Source organism: Myotis myotis, unplaced genomic scaffold, assembly GCF_014108235.1.
Source record: "Myotis myotis isolate mMyoMyo1 unplaced genomic scaffold, mMyoMyo1.p scaffold_m19_p_20, whole genome shotgun sequence".
NCBI classification, from domain to species: domain Eukaryota; kingdom Metazoa; phylum Chordata; class Mammalia; order Chiroptera; family Vespertilionidae; genus Myotis; species Myotis myotis.
Window position 1 is genome coordinate 11,915,492 of NW_023416325.1, and position 22,263 is coordinate 11,937,754.

General features: G+C 49.5%; 2 protein-coding genes and 1 pseudogene across 5 annotated transcripts; 1 reads left to right on the forward strand and 2 right to left on the reverse strand.

Annotated features, from left to right (window-relative positions):
* Positions 1 to 1,012: 1,012 nt before the first annotated feature.
* Positions 1,013 to 11,518, reverse strand: TBRG1 (transforming growth factor beta regulator 1). 4 transcript variants are annotated; one of them, XM_036353951.1, is made up of 9 exons: positions 11,157 to 11,518; positions 9,181 to 9,251; positions 8,362 to 8,594; positions 7,400 to 7,536; positions 6,974 to 7,120; positions 6,311 to 6,408; positions 5,959 to 6,069; positions 1,989 to 2,134; positions 1,013 to 1,372 (listed from the first exon to the last, which is right to left on the reverse strand). In XM_036353951.1, the coding sequence occupies exons 1-9, from the start codon at positions 11,301 to 11,303 to the stop codon at positions 1,287 to 1,289; spliced, it is 1,176 nt and encodes a 391-aa protein (XP_036209844.1). In that variant the 5' UTR covers positions 11,304 to 11,518; the 3' UTR covers positions 1,013 to 1,286. The 4 variants fall into 4 exon arrangements, with proteins under 4 accessions (XP_036209844.1, XP_036209845.1, XP_036209846.1 ...); XM_036353952.1 differs by having other exon boundaries at positions 1,013 to 1,290; positions 11,157 to 11,517; XM_036353953.1 differs by having other exon boundaries at positions 1,013 to 1,306; positions 11,157 to 11,517.
* On the forward strand, positions 3,052 to 5,637 carry LOC118678351 (annotated as a pseudogene).
* A 2,567-nt stretch (positions 11,519 to 14,085) lies between the features above and the next one.
* Positions 14,086 to 20,995, reverse strand: PANX3 (pannexin 3). The gene is made up of 4 exons (XM_036353205.1): positions 20,815 to 20,995; positions 18,803 to 18,948; positions 16,753 to 16,967; positions 14,086 to 14,725 (listed from the first exon to the last, which is right to left on the reverse strand). Exons 1-4 carry the CDS (start codon positions 20,993 to 20,995, stop codon positions 14,086 to 14,088), a joined length of 1,182 nt encoding a protein of 393 aa, XP_036209098.1.
* Between the last annotated feature and the right edge of the window lie 1,268 nt (positions 20,996 to 22,263).

Here is a 22,263-nt window from a genome sequence, read left to right on the forward strand (position 1 = left end):
AAGTACAGATATGTTCAGGCAACTTACAGAAGAAAAATATTAAAACATTAACAGCTTTGAGTAAAACTCTACCCTTGATTTTCCATAATCCCAATTATACTACTTAATTTTTGGACTGTAAAAGCTATACAAAATATAAAGACTATCATTAAGAGTTACAAAATTAATGTTACTTGCTTCTGATACTTTATAGTGACGTGTGGTGTGCTCTCAACGCTGCTGGGCCCTTCCCTCTGCTGGCCAGATGCATTCCTATAAAATTTGAATCCCATTTGCGTCGTCCCTGGTTAGCAGTTATGAATTGTAGCGCAGTGACAATCCAGTTCTCACCACTCCTTCCCCAATCTTCTACTCCTGGGGTCCTTTTGTTCCTCCATTCCAGCCAGCCCTGGTACTAAGATGGATCCTCACTGGGATCCTCGCTGCCCATCCAACCAGCTGCTGTGGTCAGGATGAGGTGAGGTGGTGAGCCTCCACCTTAATGCCATAAGCAGGGTCCAGACAATTCATTCGCACCGAGTGCAGAGTTACTACATGGCTAATGAAATGACAGGGTGAGTCTTACGGAGGCTGGGAGCCAATCCCCAATCCTTTCTCTATCTGTGTTATCATGCCGTTTCAATGTACTTAGTTAAAAGCACATTCTCCAATAAGAGATCACAAAGAGGATGTAGACAGTGTTAAAGATAACCTTTTGGTCCCCTCCAAGGGTATGTACATGTGAAGAAAGGGATGGAGTGTGCCTTGGGCTGGTCTCTCCAGCTTGGGGATGAGCAGGACTTGATTTTGACGACACCAACACAAAAATAAAACAGCCATTTCCAGTGCAGGGGCTGGGACTTAACATGCCTTGAACTAGGATCAGAATCAAGGGAGAAGGTTGTCGGGGTCTTACTCCTGTGTGAGTCAGCAGCCATCACTCGCTCTGGTCAATAAAGGACTTCAGTTTTACCCTACCTGAGGCAGAGCTAAGCAAAACATCATACCCTAACGACAAGGTGAAAATAAGCAGTGTTGTCAAGAGAAATTTATTACTAAAAATAAAGCAGGTGAAGTTTTTCTCAGAGAAAACTGTCACCATGGGAACCTCCATGACAAAATGTGTTAATTTAATCTTCACTTTTAAATTGCTGCCTCTTTCCATATATTTTAAGTTTTAGTTGAAGTTAAAATCATCATGATGAAAATGATGTGGTATCTGATCCCTCCTCGTTCAATCTGAAGACTGCGTTGGGCTGCATTGCGGTGGAGACTTCAAGTGCTGTAGGTGACCATCTACCAAGGGTTCATCTGTCAGGAACAGGGGCTGGTAAGACACAAAGGCTGTAGGCTGAAGCTCCGGGAGGTCCAAGGATCCTGGGGGGGGAAATTCCTTAAGTTTCAGTGTCGCCTAGAAATCTCAGGAGGCTGATCAGATACATATATGTTCCTTTAAATCGTTAACATCCTTGCATCTGTCAGCCCAATTTCATCCTTGTTGGGTAAGATAGGACATTTACTTTTATTGTGGCTGAAATAGATTTAAGTGGCTTGCCTAAGGTTATGTAGTATATTAGGCAAAGAGTGAGAATTTTAATTGTTTTCTTATTTCCAGTTCAAGCTCTCCCTATGATCCCAGTGCCAATCCCAATTGCTCCTTCCATTTATGACAGGGAATCCATGGTACAGAGGCAGGACCAAGGCCTTGACCTGATCCCCTTTATCCCACTTGGAATCTTAGTCCTGCGTCGTAAACCGTAACCTCAGTAGAAAATGAGAAACCCTAGTTTCCCAGTGGGCCCTGCCTTACTATGATCACAGCCGTGCCCTGCGACTTCAGTGGGGACTGCTGGAGAGCTTCAGTGGGTCCTCCTGGCTCAGGACTCTCCAAGACTGGAGCAGTGAAAGCCTGAATCACTTACTGCCCAGACATTTGGGGAACTCGGCTATGAATGCAGAGGGCCTAAATATGGAAAACCTCCAAACCAGAAAGATAATATTAAAGATACCTTGCAGAATGGGATCATCACTATGCTCTTCATCAAAGATCTGTCTCTGAAAGGCTTCAAAGCTTATAGCTGCATCATTCTCCAGCGGTCCTTGGGGCAGCGGCCCATCTCCAGGTTTGCACACATCGTATTTCACCCACTGGTAACTGCAGGATCAAAGGGGATCATTAGCAAGAGCTGTCCGTTAGCCACAGCCCATTCTTTCCTCCCATGGGATCAGGTACTTTTTCCTGTAGCTCTCTCCAATGTTTCTAATAACATATTAACTAAAAAAATAAACTTTCAAAAGATAGAAAGGGGCCTGCCCCAGAGGCTGACGCTCGGCGCGAGGCGTGGCGCTGCCTCCAAACCCGCGGAGCCTGCAGGTCCCGCAGGTCCCGGTGGCGCGCCGTGTCTGCGTTCTCGATGGCACGGGCCGGCCGCCTGGTTCCGCGCTCACTGCCTCTCAGCCGGCGGCCACCCCGACGGGCTCCCCTCAGCCCGGGACCTCAGGGCGTGCGCGGCGAGGCCGCAGGGGCGCTTCTTTCGGGGGTCGGAGCAGCGAGGTGTGGGGCGCCGCGGGGCTCCGGTTGGGGAGAGCGCGAATCTCCTCCCAGGCGTTTCCGGGAAGCGCGGCCGGCGAGTGGGCGATGTGAGGGCGGCCGGGCGCCCGGGGAGGGCATGTTCCATGTTCGGCGGGGCGTCCGCAGCGCCCCCTCCGCCGCCCCGTGATTAAAGCGGCGGCCGCGCTTCCTGACGTGAGACCCGCGCGCCCGGGCGGCGATGACACAGCGCTGGCGGTGGCCACGAGGCGCCGGCGGGCCGTTTGCTGACCGGAGAGCGGCCGCCGCCAGCGTGTCCGCGGCGCCCCGCCAGCATGGGCTGCGCCTCGAGCATCCACATCACCGAGACCCAGACCGTGTACCTGGGCGCCCGGGAGGCCGAGGACGTGCAGGACCCCGCGGCGCTGCTGCCCGCACCGGGCGCCCTGCTCCGTCCGGAGCCCGAAGCCGTGGCCACCACCAGCGGCGCCCTCCCCGCGGACCCCGACTCGGAGAGACCAACATCTCACGTCCATTTTGGCCCCATGAGGTTTCATGCAGATCAACTCCAGGTACTTTTAGTGTTTATCAATGACGACAGCCAGTGTGAAGGATTCCGTAAGGCATGTGAAAAAGCAGGGTTTAAGTGCACGGTGGCCCTGGAGGTCCAGGCTGCCCTGACCTGTTTCCTGGCTGCAAACCACGACATCATCATCATCGACCACAGAAGCCCCCAGCAGCTGGACGCCCCGGCGCTGTGCCAGTCTATTCGAGCCACACAAGTTTCAGAACACACAGTTATCGTTGGGGTAGTACACAGGCGGGACGTAGAGGAGTCTGTGATGCCCTCATTAGTGCCGGCGTTACGAGGAGGTACGTGGAGAACCCCAGCCTCCTGGCCTGTTACTCCGAGCTGCGGCAGCTGGAGTTTGGAGAGGTGCGGTCACAGCTGAAACTCAGGGCTTGTAATTCAGTATTCACTGCACTAGAGAACAGCCAAGACGCCATTAAAATCACGAGTGAGGACAACTACATCCAGTATGTAAATCCAGCATTTGAAACAACAGTGGGCTATGAGTCGGGTGAATTATTAGGGAAGGAGTTAGCAAAAATGCCTCTAAATGAGAAAAAGGCTGACTTGGTCAGTGCTATAAATTCATGCATGAAGATGGGCAAGGAGTGGCAAGGCGTTTACCACTCCGAAAACGGAGATAATGTACAAAATGTGAAGATAATACCTGTCATTGGACAGGGAGGAAAAATTAGACACTATGTGTCCATCATCCGAGTGAGCAACGGCAACAGTAAGGCTGCGAAGATCACGGAATCTGTTCATTCTGACCCTCCCACGGATAATCCATCAGGCAAACATACAGACAAGAGGAAAAGCTCCCTGGACGTCAGGAGTGTTGCCTCACGAGCAAGCGAAGTGGCCAGCCAGAGGCGACACTCCTCCATGGCCCGGATCCACTCCGTGACCATCGAGGCGCCCATCACCAAGGTGATCAATATCATCAGTGCTGCCCAGGAGAACAGTTCCATGCCTGTGACGGAAGCCTTAGACCGCGTCCTGGAAATTCTGAGAACCTCGGAGCTGTATTCACCACAGTTCGGGGGGAACGAAGAGGATCCTCACACCAAGGACCTCATTGGGGGCCTGATGTCTGACGGTTTTCGAAGACTATCTGGGAATGAGTGTACTCTCTCCACAAAAAACCTGCATCAAATTTCGGGCAGCTTACTCACCTCCGAATCCCTTCACAATATCCCACCGCTGATAACTGAGGCCATGGAAAACGATGACGACTGGGACTTTAATGTTTTTGAACTGGAGACTGCCACTCAGAAAAGGCCTTTGACTTTTCTTGGTCTCAAAATCTTCGCTCGCTTTGGGGTCTGTGAATTCTTGAAGTGCTCGGAGACGACGCTGCGACTGTGGCTGCAGACTATGGAAGCCAACTACCACTCCTCCAACCCCTACCACAGCTCCACCCACGCTGCCGACGTGCTGCACGCCACCGCCTACTTCCTCAGCCAGGAGAGGATCAAGCAAGCGTTAGACTCAGTGGACGTGGCCGCCGCCCTCATCGCAGCCGCCATCCACGACCTGGACCACCCGGGGAGGACCAACCTCTTCCTGTGCAACGCGGGCAGCCCACTGGCCGTGCTGTACAACGACTGTGCCGTGTTGGAGAGCCACCACGCGGCCCTGGCCTTCCAGCTGACCGCCAAGGAGGACAAGAGCAACATCTTCAAGAATGTGGAGAGGAATGACTACCGGATGCTGCGTCAGGCCATCATCGACATGGTCTTGGCCACAGAGATGACCAGGCACTTCGAGCACATCAATAAGTTTGTCAACAGTGTCGTCAAGCCCTTGGCAGAGCTGGAGGAAAGCGAGGGGAGTGAGCCAAACCCTCGTGACGTAGACACGATGCTCCGGTCTCCAGAGAACCGGACTCTGATCAAGCGGCTGATGATCAAGTGCGCGGACGTGTCCAACCCCTGCCGGCCCTTGGAGCAGTGCATCGAGTGGGCTGCACGCATCTCGGAGGAGTATTTTTCTCAGACCGAAGAAGAAAAGAAGCTGGACTTACCTGTGGCGATGCCAGCTTTTGACCGAAACACCTGCAGCATCCCCAAGTCCCAGATCTCCTTCATCGACTACTTCGTCACAGACATGTACCGTGCTTGGGACGACTTTGTAGACCTACCGGAGTTACTGCAGCATCTGGACAACAATTTTAAATACTGGAAAGGACTCGACGAAATGAAGCTGCGGGGCATCCGACCACCTCTGGAACCAAAATAGAGAAGGCTCCTTCTGTCCGAAACTGGACCTCTGAAACTGCTCTACTCGCCTGGTGTACTTTGCCAGTGATTCTACAAATTAAATTAGGACTGAACACTTTTTCATAAAATTTTATTAATGACTTTTTCCAGAAGTTTGCCTTATTTTGTAGTGTTTATACCAAATATTGTCATAGAAACATAGCACACAGAATATTTACTAAATTGACTTTTTAAAACCAATCTGTTTTTATCTTCATAGGTAATTTTTAATTCTAGATATTTATAAAGGTTCTGTATCTTCACACTTTCAATAAATGTAGTACCATAAAAAATGATGACATATCAAAGTACTTGTTATTTCATTTTATACTTATATCAAAAAAGAAAAAAAGATAGAAAGGCTTCTTTAGTGACACATTATTCTGCAGATTTCCTTTGCTGTCATGGTACACACAAAAAATGACAATTACATACATGGGGTACTGGCTTCTGCTTCCCTGTCCAGAGGCTAAGACAATACTGAGGCATGGTAGTCAAGGAACAAGCATGCTGTGCACAGCAGCGGCTCAGTAAATGTACAAATGAACCACACAGTTTAGGTCCCTGGCCACTGATCACGGAACGTCTCTCAAGGCAATGGATTTGACCACACTTACTTGACACATTTTCGAGCTCCTGGACAACTCTGGATCAGGTTGTGGACGGTTGGGTGAGAAAACCCAAAGAAGTCAGCTCCAGATGGAAGCAGGTCAGGCATTAATTTCCCCCTGAATAGGAGAGGGAGAACTTTAATCCGAGCGCTCAGAGGGAGATGAGAATGGGTTTAGGGATGGAATGTGGGCATGAACACCCAGAGTAAGCTTTCTTGACGTGGACACTCTGGAGACTAGCTGCGAAGACATCTGAAGGGTGAGAGGAAGCATCGGATAAAATGCTTTAAAAGCAAGAGAAAAAGTCTCCCTGTCCCAAAGTGATCTTTTTTTGTCTTCAAGCTGCTGGTCAACTTACAGAGTAGCCCTTATGGCCTTGAGCAGTTCTGCATGACAGGCGTTTGCAGAAGAGCTGACAATGGCATTCTGAGGGTCATCTTCAGGAACGATTTCAAACTGAAAAAGATAAAGAAGCCATGAGAGTACTTTTCAAGGAAAAAGTAGTAGAGAGAAAGTCATGCTACTCCTGTAACTGTTCTTTACTCTGGAACTTGAAGCTGATGTATACCATACTAGGAGGTGGGTACCATTTCTTACAGTGCCATTTAAAATTCACACAAATCAAAGAAAACAGAAAGTCCTTCAACTGTCTCAATTCTACATTCCTGGCCTGACTGCTCTCCAGAGGTCAACACTTAATTGGTTACATGCCTTTCCAGACCCCTTTCTATCTACTTACACCTAGAAGGATAAATGCAACTTGTATCTTAAAAACAAGTGAAATCATTCTCCATATCATTTTACAACATCTAAGAGGAGTATAAGCCATCTGACTGCAAATCCCCATTTCAATTTCTGTATTTTTTGAATTGCAAAATACCTTGACTATTAAAAAACTGTTAGATCAAAATTATATTAATATGAATTTTTGCCAAGGAAGTATTTTTGTAACAGGGCTATTCAACTTAATTCCTTGACCAGTTTTCTAGAAAGTTCGATAAATTTTTACAAAGAGAAATACCTGCGGCTGTGCACCGCCATCCTTGATCTGACAGGTATACAGACACTTTTCGTCTGGGCACTTCATGCTGGCATATATTCGAGTACTGCAGTAGCCCACAGGGTAGATGGCACTCTCATCATGGAAGCCAGGTCGGTCGGTGATGATCTATAAAAAAGATTCCCCGACCTGCAGTTGAGGTCACTGGAGAATTCAGAGGTCTATAGGTAGCCTTTGGAACCACTTTGGGGCTGCAAAGAGTGACTCAAATCACACAGAAAGAGTGCAGGCCATGCCGCAGACAAAACCAACCTGGTCCTCGGGACTGGAGATTTTCGGGGGTTGGTCTGGAAGAGCAAGGGGCTGCTACTAGTGGGAAGAGGGAGGGAAGGCTCAACCCCATTCCCATATTTCTGATTCTCTCTATACATCGCTGGTCTCACTCACCTCCCCCAGGCTATATACTGTTAGACCCCCCAGTCCGATGGGGAACACAGGCCGTCCTGAGGGATCCAGGGCAATGGGCTGAACCAGCTTGCGAGCACCTCCCTCCATTTTCTTTCTCTTGGATGTTTTCTTCAGAACTGAAACGCAAATCTGGGGTCACCCACTTTAGGCCCCTCCCAATGCTAAGGGGAAAGGAAAACTTTACATGTAAGTGCTAAGAGTAATAAGCCAATCCTGGTTCTGCACACTCACTGAATGGGCACATGGGACTTTTCTCGAAAGCCCTGAGTATCTTTCTAACCCACCCACCTAGCAGTAACCACTTTTAGTATTACTGCTTAGGACCTAAAAGCCTTGTACTTTTAAAAATACATATATTGTTATTGATTTCAGAGAGGAAGGGAGATATAGAAACATCAATGAGGAGAAAGAATCGTTGATCGGCTGCCTCCTGCATGTTCCCTACTGGGGATCAAGCCCGCAATGGGGATCAAGCCCAAAACCCAAGCATGTACCCTGACTGGGAATCTAAATGTGAACTCCTGGTTCACAGGTCAATGCTCAACCTCTGAGCCACACCAGCCAGGCAAGCCTTGAACATTTTAAGGCCTCTTACTTCACTTTTAAAGATCAGAAATTTCCCAAGCCAGCAGTGTGCTCTAAAGGCCACATCGGTTGTTTCCCTGCTTCTAGGAAAGACAGGACTGAAGGCAACCCAGAGAGTTGGGGATAGGGAAGAAGGTGGAAGCCTTAGCTGCTCCCTTCACATTTGACCAGGTCTAACTGGAACTCTTCCACTCAAAGTGGCTCTGATCCACTTGCTTTTCACAGGCTATGAGGGCTGCTTAAGGACCAGATGAGAGTTTAAGGGTATCTGTGGCTGTGTGTGTCTACCAGTTAGTATCAGGTCATTGTCAATAATTGCTGAGCCACTGGCACAACTGATATGTCCTCTGAGGTACCTTCCAATTTGTTATTCTCTTTGCCTTTTTCTTTTTTCTCCTTCTTGGATTTCTTCCCAAATGGTTCCTCAGCCCCCGTGCTGGGCCCGGAACTGGCCCCAGCTCCCTGCAGAGTTCCCACAGAGCTGGCCACACCATAAGCCAGGGGCAAACTGGAGCTGTGAGCAGGAGCGGCAGGCGGCACTTCCCCTTCAGTCAGAGCCTGCAGCTGCAGGAGCTTCTTCAGCAGGTACCTGAGGTGGGAAGGCGAGGAAGCAGGTGGATGAACTTCCCTCTCATCTCAGGTCAGTATTTTACTTATGTTCTGGGAAAGCCAGAACTATATATAAAGATTAATGTACTTATAAAGATAACATTCTTATTGGACCCTGAGAATAATAAAGTTCCAGAGGGGAATACTCAAGGGGCCAAGGATAAAGAATTGCAGTGTATCTCTTTGCATCTGGAAGGTATTAAGGTTCTGAAGGGCATATACCATGAATTGCAGATGTATATATACTCACTGTGCTTTGCACAGAGTAAATACTTACAGAATAAGAGAGTGTCTTTTATAATTGTGGAGTCATAATTAGATTACTTATGAGTTGGAGCAAGAGGGCTTTATCAGAGAGATGAATAGAGGAGCTGTCTCATCACTATTGGTCTAACGCGACCTGAGTAAACAGGAACCAATACCACAGGTGGTAGGTTTCTCTACTTGATCAGTGGCCAGCGGGCTGCGCAATGCACAAAACTCCCACTGGAGAGAAATCCCCAGAGCGATAACACCATATCAACCACCAAAACTGAGGTTCTGAACACAAAATGAAGTCTGCTCACCGTCTTTCTTCTTTTGCTTTAAGAAATTTTTCCTCAAGACGAGCAATTTCATCGCAAATAGCGGCATTTTCCTTAAAAAAAAAAAAAAAATCCTATATAATAAAAGGCTAATATGCAAATGGACCAAACGGCAGAATGACGGGTCACTATGACATACAGACCACCAGGGGGCAGACGCTCATGCAGATGCCCCCCGGTGGTCAGTGCATTCCCACAGGGGGAGCACGGCTCAGCCAGAAGCCCTAAGCTGGGCTCACAGCTGGTGAGCGCAGTGGTGGTGAGAGCCCGGGCTGCGAGAGGGCTCAGGCTGGGCTGAGGGCCACCCCCCAAGTGCAAGAATTTCATACAGTGGGCCTCTAGTAATCACATAAAATGAGTAAAAGATCAAAGTATTATGCTGGGAAGAAAAATTCTATTTCAAACCAAAGAAGTCTTTGTTGCTAGATAAGAAGAAGAACCAGTCTACTGTGCAAACTATAAAAGAATCTGGTAGAGTCAGGGTAATTATAGAATTTTTCAAAACTGGGGTATCTGAGTAAAAAGGGGGCACTATTAATGATAACACTAGAACAATATGGTAAACTATGGCTGTTCTAGGCAAACCAAGATGTACAGTCATCCTAAGTAGGGTAGCCTTTGGCAGAGAAAAGGGAATATGGCTTAAATCCACAGATGCTTAAATCCAACCCACAAAAATATGAATATCCATTCCCAAGTACTTCCACTTCGAGGGGCTTAGAAAACCAACCTAACCCAAAGCATCCCGTGCAATATGAATCCTAAAGAGAAAAATGGGATGAACAAAATCAGCTCCAGTATGTAAAATGCTTAAACTTCCTTTTCCAAGTACTGTCTGCCTGTACTGACGACTCAATCTATTTCCCAAGCATCATTCATTCATTCACTCATTCGTTCAATCCTGAAGGGGATGCTCCAAGCTGTCCGGACATTCCACAAGGTGGGACCTCAAACTCTGAATGTTCAAAACAACAGCCCTTTTCTCCACAAAACCTTTACGTAACACTTAAATGGAACCAAAGTCCTTCAAATAACAGCGGCTCCAAGCTTTATGTGCCTTTGACAAGGAGTTTGGGGGGAGGGGGGGGGATAAGGTATCCGATCCTCTTAATCTGACTTTTCTGACTTCTCTCCAGTGCACACAGCAAGTGCTAAGTAAATGTTTGGGGAATGAATGTGCTCATTTCCAAACCTGCCCTTACGCGTCCAAAAACAGCTTGGAGGATTTTCCAAGTTTTGGGTAGAAAGAAGAGGTCAGGTGGTGGGTGATCCCGACCTGGGAGGACCTTTGAGGACTCCACTCCCATTGCCGGACACCGAGCAAGCCTGGGCGAAGCCAGACATTGGCAAACAGCTCCTTGCTGCACCCAGTGCCCCCAGCGCCTCTACGGCAAAAGCGGGGCAGGAACACGGGAGGCTCAAAGGAGGGCGGAAGGGGTTATGTTACTGAAAGCTTCGTGCATGTATCTGTTCCGGGGTCCGCGGTGCAGGGGAAATAGGCTCGGGAGTGGGGGTGGGGGTGGGGGTGGGAATGTAATGAAACGGGAATCGCGGTGTCCAGTCGGGCAGGGCTCCGACACAGCGCCCTTCCGCCCATCACCTCTCTGGGCCTCGATGTTGTTAAAGACGGTGCCTCGTCCTCAGGGTTCTCTTGCAAACCAGTCGCATTCCCAAGAGTGTTGCGGTGATAAGGATACTGGCTAGAACTTACGGGCACAGCGAGACACCAAAGCCTTTCCTTGCCTCATTTAATCTTCGCAACTCGCAGGGTAGTTATTCAATCTCACAGACAAGAACCAGGATTACAGAAGGACGTGACCTGTCCCAGGACACGGGGCTACCGAGAAGCGAGGCTAACACTAGATGACCGCCGCCCTCCCCCGGGAAGGGGACGGTTGGGGGGAAAGCTTTCGCGGATGCGGGCGTCGGGGCGACGGGCCGAGCGGCGTGAGACTCACAAACACCGTGGCTTTGGCGGCTTTGCGCAGCCGCAGGTACTTGAGCCGGTACTTCTCGTTCTGGCTCCGCTTCGGGAGCTTTTTCATCCTGGCCTTGAACGGCGGCGCGGCCCGCGGCGAGGGGGCGAGGCCGCCCAGCAGGCTCATGGCCCGGCCCCGCCGCGGGGCCTCTCGGACTCGGCGGGCATCGGCGTTCGGCCGAGGGGCGGCGGGGCGCCCGCCTCGGCGGGTCTGCGCTGGCGGAAGCGGGCCCTGGGGAACCGATTTCTCCAGAACGCTCCTCGGCGCGCGCTAGGCCTGAACCCGCAAAGGCAGGCAGTGCCTCCTGTCTCCGCAGTTGCCTCGGAAGTAACCCTGCCCGGAAGTTACGTCACGGCGCCGACTAACGTAAAGCACGGCGCCGGCTGACGTAAACCTCAGTCACTGGAGACAGCGTGCGTAGCAGAGGACCGTGAAGGTTGGGCTGAGGCAGGAGCCGGCGGAAACCCTCCCAGCGCCAACCTCGGGCTCCCACCGCCCACGGCTGTCAACACCAGCTTTTACACTTGGTACCCGCATTATTTCAGTGATGGCAGAGGAATGTTACATATTTATTTCCGCGTTGTTTGACTTTTGGGTCATCAATGGCTGCAGAGAGCATCTTGGTGCACAAACTTTTTCCATACAGGGTTGTTTAGAGGCTGGGTCTGTGTGCTCCCAACATTGTAATGTTACCAAACAACTCATCGGGCACTTATTTATTCAGAAGAATATGTAGTTCTTATTAGGGCAGAATGTTTAGGAAACTTATTTAAGGGGGAGAGCCAGATAAAGGGGCAATATTCATACAGTGGAGTCAGTTTTATCTCAGGCAGGTAGTGGGTGATATGGCAGCACCCAGGTAGGGAAGGCGGAGGTGGTAGGGAAGGCTTCTTTAAAAATACAAACAGCCGAAACCGGTTTGGCTCAGTGGATAGAGCGTCGGCCTGTGGACTGAAGGGTCCCAGGTTCGATTCCGGTCAAGGGCATGTACCTGGGTTGCCGGCACATCCCCAGTAGGGGGCGTGCAGGAGGCAGCTGATCGATGTTTCTCTCTCATCGATGTTTCTAACTCTCTCTCTCTCTCCCTTCCTCTCTGTAAAACATCAATAAAATATATTTAATTAAAAATAAAATAAAAAAACAAACAGTATTTTTATTGATTTCGGAGAGGGAGAGAGAGACAGAAACATCAATGATGAGAGAGAATCACTGAGCGGCTGCCTCCTGCACACCCCACACTGGGAATGGAGCCCGCAATCCGGGCTTATGCCCTGACTGGGAATTGAACCGAGAACTCCTGGTTCATAGGTCGATGCCCAACCACTGTGCCACCCAGTTGGGCAGGAAGGCTTCTTGAATGTGCCCAGGCTGACTCTGAAGAGAGAGGAACAGGAGGGCATCTTGGGCACTGGGGACAGCATATTCTAAGGCTTAGCATCGTGAGAAGCATAGAAAATGCAAGTAGTTGATTAGAGTGAAAGACGTACCAGTACGTGGAGAGGGGCGAGAGGACTGAAGGGGTAGGCAGTGTTTGGATCGCAAAGGGTCTTGTGTACCAATCTGAAGAGTTAGACTTTTACCAGTGACAATAGGAAGCCATTAATGAACGCGTATGTGTCAGCCCCTTTGCTTGTTTTAGGTAAACTTATCCAACTTTGTCAGGAACAACATATTTTTTTACATACCCATATGAAAAAGGGTATAATAATGTGCACCTTTAAAAATAAATATCAAATGAGAGATCGTTGGTATTGTGGGCTGAGTATGGCTTTTGGAGTCAGGTAAGGTTCCATTAAATACAGGCATAAGGATGGGAGTGATCAGATAAGATGGGGTGATGAGTCAGAGGAGAGAGAGAAGGGGATCACCAGCATTTTAAGTGGTTGCTGGCCAGTGGTTGGCTCCAAGTGGATGTATAGTCTCCCTGGGCTATGAAAAGCACACCTGTACCCATTAAGAGTTGTGAAGGAGTCCACAGCCTAAAGTTCCAGCCCTTGGTTAAGTGAGTCCCTGATTTAAATGATGAAAAGGTGTATCTGCACACCTCCTGGCTCCAGCCATGGCGGGTGCATGGCCCAGACCTTGTTCTACACTATCCCGAAGCCCCAAGAGCATGTTGCAAGTTCCTGCCATCATTTTCTCCTGCCCACTTTGCAGGCCACAGGGGGCCTGGCCAAGTTTGATGACTCACAAAGCAAGCTGGGCATACTCCTAGGGTTTCAGGCCACACCAAAGTGTTCCCAGGGATTTCATATCTTTTTGTTTTGTTTTCTTCTTTGGATTTCATATCTTTATTCTCCTACCAGCTTACCCCACTGCTGAGTGCATATCCCTGAAGGGCTATGGAGTACATAGAGAGAGAAGAACCTGCCTCCATTAATAGCCTCTAGAACAGCGGTTCTCAACCTGTGGGTCGCGACCCCTTTGGCGGTCGAACGACCCTTTCACAGGGGTTGCCTAAGACCATCCTGCATATCAGATATTTACATGACGATTCATAACAATAGCAACATTACAGTTATGAAGTAGCAACGAAAATAATTTTATGGTTGGGTCACAACATGAGGAACTATTTAAAGGGCCAGAAGGTTGAGAACCACTGCTCTAGAAGCTTCTTTCCTTGTAGAATGTCTACACTTTAATTATAGTTGTAGCTTTCCCCCCCTTATATTATGTTCTAGATCTAATTTTTTAGATCTCTGACTCTTTAGCTCTAATTTTCAGATTTGTTTCCATGTGTTGATTATACCTTCTCACCTTTAGGGTAACATGCTACAGGATATATAATTCAGCGGAATCGGAGCTTAGCAATTCTAGAGTAGATATATTTCTTTTTATGATAGTGTGTGAGGCTTGTGAGGAAGGAGAAAGACTTTTACCCGTAAAATTTCTTGCTCTGGTTTCTTCACTATGGGTTTTCGTCACTCACCTGGCGAGTGAGGTGTTTAGGTTTTGAGGGTTCTAAGCCAGCTAATAAAGTCATGAAATCGACCACCGTGTCAATGTTGTGCTTCTGAGTGGTCGTGTCCTTCAACACACATAAGACACTCAACCAGCTAAAAGAGATGAGCTCAGAGATGTTGGCTCGGAGGAAAAGAAGGATCACGTTGAGGTCATTGATGGGGCACCCCAGCATCTTCCTGCTGAGGAGGTCAAATGCTGGGAGCATCTCGTAGATGGATAGGAGTCGTTTGTCCCACCGACATAGCCGTGTGAGGTTGTAGATGATCACTGGCACCAGGAGGGTGTATGTTGCTATAGTGGAGAGACTAACAATCTGGAAAACAGACAGGGAGGTCAGTCGGCAGGTGATGAGGTCGGGGATGTAGGTCTCATTGCTTAGCAGCTCTGTCTTAACAGAACAACTGAACTCCTTTTGGAAGAAGACATCCAGGTGGAAGTGGCCCAGGTACAGGTAGGTGGCTGAGGTGAAGAGGAGCAAGAGGGAGTTCCTCAGGAGGTAGGTAGCCACTAGTGAGTGTGAGCGCTGCTTACACGCCAGGTACCGCTCCAGCAAGGGGAACTCGAAGTATCGTTCTGTGCGGGCCCTGGGCAGGGGAAGAGAGGAGGCAAGGTGAGGAGGGCCCGTTGAGAACTGTATCCAAAGTAACAGACTCTGTGTATCCTACATGGCATTCTCAACCATGAAAACCTGCCTTCTCTGGGCATAACCACCCTCCTCCCCAAAGGAGGGAATAAGTAAGTACATCTTCACTCCCCAAGCATTGAGTGCAATGCAGTAAACCCGGTGAATGATCAATGAGGACTAAATCGCCACAGTGGATTTCTGCCCAGCAAGGCAGAATAAACCTCTAAGCAGAAGTGGGATTCTTAGGAAGCAGTAAGGCTTATTAAATTAGCACTGGACTGGGAGTCTAAATAAGCCTATTCTGGTTCGTGGTCTGAGTACTCTGTGATTTTTTTATACCAATTCATTTAGTTTATAAAAATAAATGTGTGCCCTCGCTGGTTTGGCTCAGTGGATAGAGCGTCGGCCTGTGGACTGAGGGGTCCTGGGTTTGATTCCCATCAAGGGCACATGCCGAGGTTTCGGGCTCGATCCCTAGTAGGGTGCGTGCAGGAGGCAGCCGATCAATGATCCTCTCTCATCATTGATGTTTCTAGCTCTCCCTTTCCCTTCCTCTCTGAAATCAATAAAATATATATTTTTAAATTCCTTAAAAATAAATGTGCTAGCAAGTACTTGTTGAGAGCTGTGCTATTCAGGCACATGTAAGCCAGTCTCTGTTCTGAAGGAGCTTATAGTCTGGCTTGTGGGGAAGAGGCAGATAAGCTACGCATACATGAAATAAAAATAGCACTTGATTTATTGTTAAAATGATGACTGCAAACCATGCTAGTTGTAAATTAGGACAGAGGATAACCGTAGGGGCTGGAGTGTTCAGAAAACTTTATGGAGAACATTGTCTTAGACTTGGCCTTCAAGAGGTAGATAGGTTTCAGAAAAGAGTGTGCATAATCCGGAGACAGAATGTGGTTTCAAATCTTAGCTCAGCCATCCTCTTGGTGGGGCCCACCCTGGCCATTCTATTTAAAACCGTGCCGCTCCACAGCCTCCCAGCTTTTCTGACCACCCCCACCCTTACCCTGCTCACTGTTTTTCTTCACACCACTTATTTTCTACCATATAATTACGTGTTATGATTATTCGCTGTCTTGTCTTCCCTGATAGACTATAAGCCCACATGGGGAGGTGTAGCTTTGTCTCCTCCCCACCTCTGCCCCCCAGCACACACACATGGACACACACCTAAAGCGCCCAGAACAGCCCGGCCGGTGTGGCTCAATGGTTGAGCATTTACCTATGAACCAGGAGGTCACGGTTTGATTCCTGGTCAGGGCACATGCCCGGGTTGCGGGCTCAATCCCCAGTAAGGGCATGCAGGAGGCAGCCAATCAATGATTCTCTTTCATCATTGATGTTTCTATCCCTCTCTCCCTCTCCCTCCCTCTCCGAAATCAATAAAAATGTATTTAAAAAAAGGAAGAAAAAGTAGTTGGTGGCAGTGTATGTAGAGGGCCTTGAAGAATGTTTGGGGGAATGTGGACATTTTTCTATATGCATGAGGGGAGCTGTTGGGGGTTTCCGAGCAGGGGAGTGGTATAGGAAGTCGTATTTTGAGTGACCAATCCCTTTCTGACCGTGTTCATCTGCAAACTGGGGGCAGAGTCCATTCTCCTCTCCCAGTACACAGGTGGTAGGGAGTTAATGAGAGGAGGTGTTCACCACTGTGCACTCTTGAGAAGGGTGGTACAGAGCAGGGGTGGGGAACGTCTGGCCTGCGGGCCATATAAGGCCCAGGAAATCATTTGGTCTGGCCCTGCCAAGGCATTAGGGGTCAGTTAATTAAATGTTTGACCAAATACAGCAGGTGAATTTTTAAGTTGATAATTTTGAATGGCCCGTGAAATGATGTTATAAATATTCAAATGGCCTCTTGGCAGGAAAAAGGTTCCCCACCCCTGGTATAGAGACGAGTTTAAACATGACCTCACAGATATCACTTTAATGCCGGGAGGAGCCCTTCAGAAAGGAGTGGAAGAGACGACTCACTTGTCCAGCTCGTCCCAGAAAACATGGGGGTCCGAGCTCTTGTGCCGGATCTTCACCATGTGCTGCACCAGGCGGATGGAGCGGTTATAGGATTTGTCCAGTTCGCTGATGATGAACAGCAGGTCCGAGCTGAGGGCCGGCGCGGCTGCGTACTGCCACAGCAGAACTGGCAGGTACATGGCCACGGCCAGGGCCAGCAGGGAGTAGGGGAGGGCCTGCGGGACGAGAGCGAGCTGAGCAGGGAGGCCCAGGGTGCGGAGAGTTGAGGGAAGGGCCCCTGCCTCAAAGGGGAAGGAGCTACCACAGGCCCAGGACCCAAGGCCGAGTACAGTGAGGTCCAGGAAAGAAGGGAGAGCGAGTGTCCAGGCTCCCCAGCTCCACTTTGCTGATCTGGGGTCTGTGTAGGGTCCCAGGAAGGAGAGAGGCAAGAGGCAGAAAGAGAGGGAGAGAGGAAGGAAGGAGGTAAGAGAGGGATCAGGGATGGGGTGGGTAGGGAGGGCCCCCCACTCCCCATGCATGTTAGCCTTGTAAATTGTCATAACAACATAATGTTATGAGCTAACCAGAAATCGTGGCCAACTGTGGTCCTGGCACCCCAGGGGTGTGTGTGTGAAAGAGAAAGAGAATGTGTAAGTTTCTGAAAGGTATATTGGACGACGAGAGAGAACTAGAACCTTTTCACACCTGTTTTAAAAAATAACATTCCTTGTAAACAGTCTTCACTCCTAGAGATTTTACTCTTTCCTGGCGTAGAATTCCCTCTGTACCGTCTTGAACTTGTTGCCGTCCACTTCCGGCTTTGACATTTCCTGGGACGGAGACCTCATGAATCTGCATTAAGTCTGGTTTGTCTGCATCCTGGAACTAGGGTATTTTGAGGCCTTGTCAACTGTCATAACTACAAAACGTCACGGGTGACTTCTGATTAAACATTGTGAATTGGATATTTTTGTGACGTCTGCTCCCTCACAAAACCACTCGGGATCAAAAAGACATAATCCTGTAAGAACAAAGAAAACAGGAGAGGAGCTCTAGCCGGCTTGGCTCAGTGCATAGAGCATCAGCCTGCAGACGAAAGGGTCCCAGGTTCCATTCTGGTCAAGAGCATGCGCCCGGGTTGCAGGCTCGATCCCCAGTAGGGGGCGTGCAGGAGGCAGCGGATCAATGATTCTCTCTCATCATTGATGTTTCTATCTCACTCTCCCTCTTCTTTCCTCTCTGAAATCATTAAAAATATTTAAGAAGAAGGAGGAGAAGAAAACAGGAGAGGAGGCAAGAGCAACAAAATGTTGAACTGAGAAGCAGTTGCGTGACAAAAGAGACCAGCCTGTGGGTGGATGGGAGCTGAGGCAGGAGCGAGCAAGCAAGCTGTCTTCACCACAGAACCAGAAAGGCCCGGGAGTTAGGGATGCGGGTCCATCTGAAAGGGGCTGCCGATGGGGCCGAGCACAGGGATATTGAAAAGCCGGCCCTGCAGATTCTTTCTGCAACATGATGCGCTCAGTGAGGACCCTGTCCCTCCCCTGCAGGAGGCTCTGGTTTACGTCCCAGAAACTGAGCCAGGGAGATTCAGCACTTGTGGTCCGTTCTGCAGGGGACCACACGGAGAACGGGGGGAAGCTACATGAATACTGAACGCTGGGACCCACATCTGGTTCCCAGAGGGTTGGCAGCTGAGCTGGATGTCAGCTCCACCCTGGCCCCCGCCACAAAAATTAGGATCGAATCATTCTTCTTCGGAAAACGGACCAGCCCAAGAGAAAGGATTACAGACGCTGACATTCGAGGTTTTCGCAATGAAATGGCCCAAGGGACCTCCTTCAACTCAGGGCTGCTGGCCAACAAGCCTCATCCATCAGCACAAAACTCCCAGTCAGACAACAGTGGGAAACCTAAGATCACCAGACGTTTGACGAATGCCTGAAACGTGAGTCCGTGACCAACATATGAAAGTGGAGGGGTGGCGAAGAGACGAGAGAATATAGTGATGCAGCCCAGCCCCACCCCACTCAGCCGTGAGGCCGGCCTGATGGAGCCGGGCCCAGGTTACCTTGTGAGGCCAGAGGGATTTCAGCTGGTACCGACCAGGCTCATCATCCTGTTGGTGGTGAACCAGCGAGTCCCAACAGGAACTGTCCACATAGGCGGCCTGCCGAGCGCTGAAGTTACTGGGCGAGAAGCAGCTGATGGGAGACCCTGGAACAGGAACACGGCTTTGAGGAAGCCCTGAGGTGGAGTGAGGAACGGGAATGATGGGTTTTCCCATCATTCTCTAGACCAGCGGTTCTCAACCTGTGGGTCGCGACCCCTTTGGCGGTTGAACGACCCTTTCACAGGGGTCGCCTACATACATCCTGCATATCAGATATTTACATGACGATTCATAACAGTAGCAACATGACAGTTATGAAGTAGCAACGAAAATAATCTTATGGTTGGGGGTCACCACAACATGAGGAACTGTATGAAAGGGTCACGGTGTTAGGAAGGTTGAGAAGCACTGCTCTAGACAGAGGCAGAAATGGGACCCAGTACTTCTTCCCATCTGCGGGTAAATGAAGAGACAGTGGGAGTCGGCACACTTGCTTGGGAAATGTAGTCAGGTAGCCACACAGCCGGAAAAGAAAGCCAGAAATCCCAGTTCATGGGAAATCCGCCTTCCCTTCAGGAGAGGTGGCAGACTTGCTGAGGTCATCCGTCACCCAGGACACTACATACATGTGTTTGTTCATGTGTGTGTGGAGAGGAATGAGTGGGTTTATTCACCTGTGATGTTCCAAGCTCTGTCAGGCACCTAACGTGAGTTCTTAAGTCAGTAACCCTGGAGGTAGGGAGTAAGAAGAAGGCTCCAAGGAGGTAAGAGACTTGTCGAAAGCATGGATGGCAAAGACCTTTAGAAGTCCTAGGTCCTGCCCAGCTGGTGTGGCTCAGTGGTTGAGGACTGACCTATGAGCCAGGTCACAGTTTGATTCCTGATCAGGGCACATGCCCAATATGTGGGCTCGATCTCCAGTAGAAGGTTATGCTGGAGGCAGCCGATCAATGATTCTCTCTCATCATTGATGTTTCTATCTCTCTCCCTCTCCCTTCCTCTCAGAAATATATATGAAATCCTAGGCCCTGAAGAGATTATAAGGTTCCCAATCTCCCTCATCCATATAAAATAAAGGTTTAATTATTGCAATGACATAAAATACATGAATACTGCCCTAACCGGTTTGGCTCAGTGGATAGAGCATCGGCCTGTGGACTGAAGGGTCCCAGGTTCGATTCCGGTCAAGGGCATGTACCTTGGTTGCAGGCACATCCCCAGTAGGGGGTGTGCAGGAGGCAGCTGATCGATGTTTCTCTCTCATCGATGTTTCTAACTCTATATCCTTCTCCCTTCCTCTCTGTAAAAAAAAAATCAATAAAATATATATTTTAAAAAATACATGAATATTGAAATTTAAACAAAAAAATTTTTAATATTTTTTTATTGATTTCAGAGATCCCTTACTGGGGATCGAGCCCACAAACTGGGCACGTGCCCTGACCAGGAATCGAACCATGACCCTTCAGTCGCTCTATCCACTGAGCAAAACCAGCTAGGGCTAAACAAAATCTTTTTTATTGTAAAATTTTGGAAATGACTTTCAGAAAATGTTGGTGCCCCTGCTTTGCTGGTGCCCTAAATGCATGCTACCCAGCCGACTGGGTAATGCCCAGGCCAGTCATACCACCCAGACAATGTGGGAGCTGCCTTGCATCAGAACCCATGTAAAGACTGAACTACGCAGCCGGTGTGGCTCAGTGGTTGAGCATCGAGCTATGAACCAGGAGGTCACGGTTTGATTCCTGGTTAGGGCACAAGCCCAGGTTTCCGGCTCAGTCCCCAGTAGGGGGCGTGCAGGAGGCAGCCAATCAATGATTCTCTCATTGATGCTTGTATCTCTCCCTCTCCTCTGAAATCAATAGTATGCACATATAATGAGAGAGAGGGAGAGGGAGAGGGAGAGGGAGAGGGAGAGGGAGAGGGAGAGAGAGAAGCCTCCTATGTACTGGGTCTGGGAAGCCACTTACCGGAGGAGAACTCCTGGGCAAAGGCCAGGGACATCAGCAACAAGGGGAAGCCCACGGCTACGAATTTGACTAGGCGATCCAGGGGGAGTTCCAGGCGCAGTCCTTTGAGGCGGGGGCCCCTGCGGTCGGGCAGCAGGGCGTCTGATAGCATGTACTCTGCAGCTGCGTGTGCAAGCGACATGATGCTGCTGAGCTTTGGGGTGCAGAGGCAGCAGGAGGGGTCCCAGGATGGTAGAGTGAGGAGATGGCAGCTTCGGGCAGCTGGCTTTGAGCAGACAGAGCCTGCAACCCCAGCCTCTCGGACATCTGTGCCAGGAGCAGGCGCTGGTTCTCTAAATAACTGGCCGGCCCCTGAGCCAGACACCTGGTAATTAGAGGGAGACCTAGCATCGTGGGTCCTCGCTAGAGGAGGGTCGGGTGTCAGCGGGGGCTGCTGGTGTCAGGCTGCTCTCTGGCTTGCCCTGGAGCCCATGGAGGCCTGTGGCTTTATGCTGCCCTCTTATTAATAAAGTATTTTTAGTGGGGTGGTGGAGGGAAGGCGGGCTGTGAGGCCAGGCCTCCCATGTAATTGGTGTGGAATTTGGGTGGAGAGGGCTTAATTGTGTTGAAGGTGCTCATTTTGTGGTTTGGGGTGGAGATAGGGACCCCAAGACTCAGCTGGGATTACGACTACTACTACATGGTATTCTGTGTCCCAGTGATGAGATGTGCTTTGATCTCAGGCTCTTTCTCAGAAAGGACTCTGCATGTGGTGTTAAATTTCCTTCCACATATTTACAATTTTTTTTTTTAGCCTTCATCAGTTCTTTAGAAAACCGAGGGATGGGTGGCAGTGTTAAATAGTGTAAAGAAGTGACCTTTGAAATTTGAAAATTTCAAAGGCTTCCATGGGAGACCGAGCAGGACTCATTTTTATTGTGTGACTTTGGCCGGGAGTCTCAGCTATCAAATGGCATGATGTTGTACTCTTACAAGATAGGCTTGACTGAGAGTATTATATGTGAAGGCATTTTGTAAAGTGTAGGGTAAATAGCAACTCTTATTTCCACTTGGTGGGGTTGGGTGAGGGAGGCATCTGCCCTCAGAGGCCCCGACTTTGGCCTTCACCCTGGTCCCCTTCGGCTGGTGGCCTTCTCACGAGGCAAAGAGTCCCTGGGGCCAAGGGGATGCACCCATTCAGAGTCTCCTCTAGACCACTCTTCTGGCACCTGGGACGCTGTAATTCCGTGCCCAGATGGCCCCAGTCTGTTCCCAGGGCCCATGAAGGCCTTTTCCTTGGGTGCATCCTCTCTTGGACAGGTCGTGCTGCTGGTGTGCACCCCTAGGACTAAGGAAAGGTGCCTTGAGGGAGTTGGATGGAATTTAGAAGCCCGGGATGCCCGTACATGCAATTATGAGGCTTCTTGCAATGTGGGGACTTAGCCGTGTTGGGAAGAAGGGGCCTGGGAG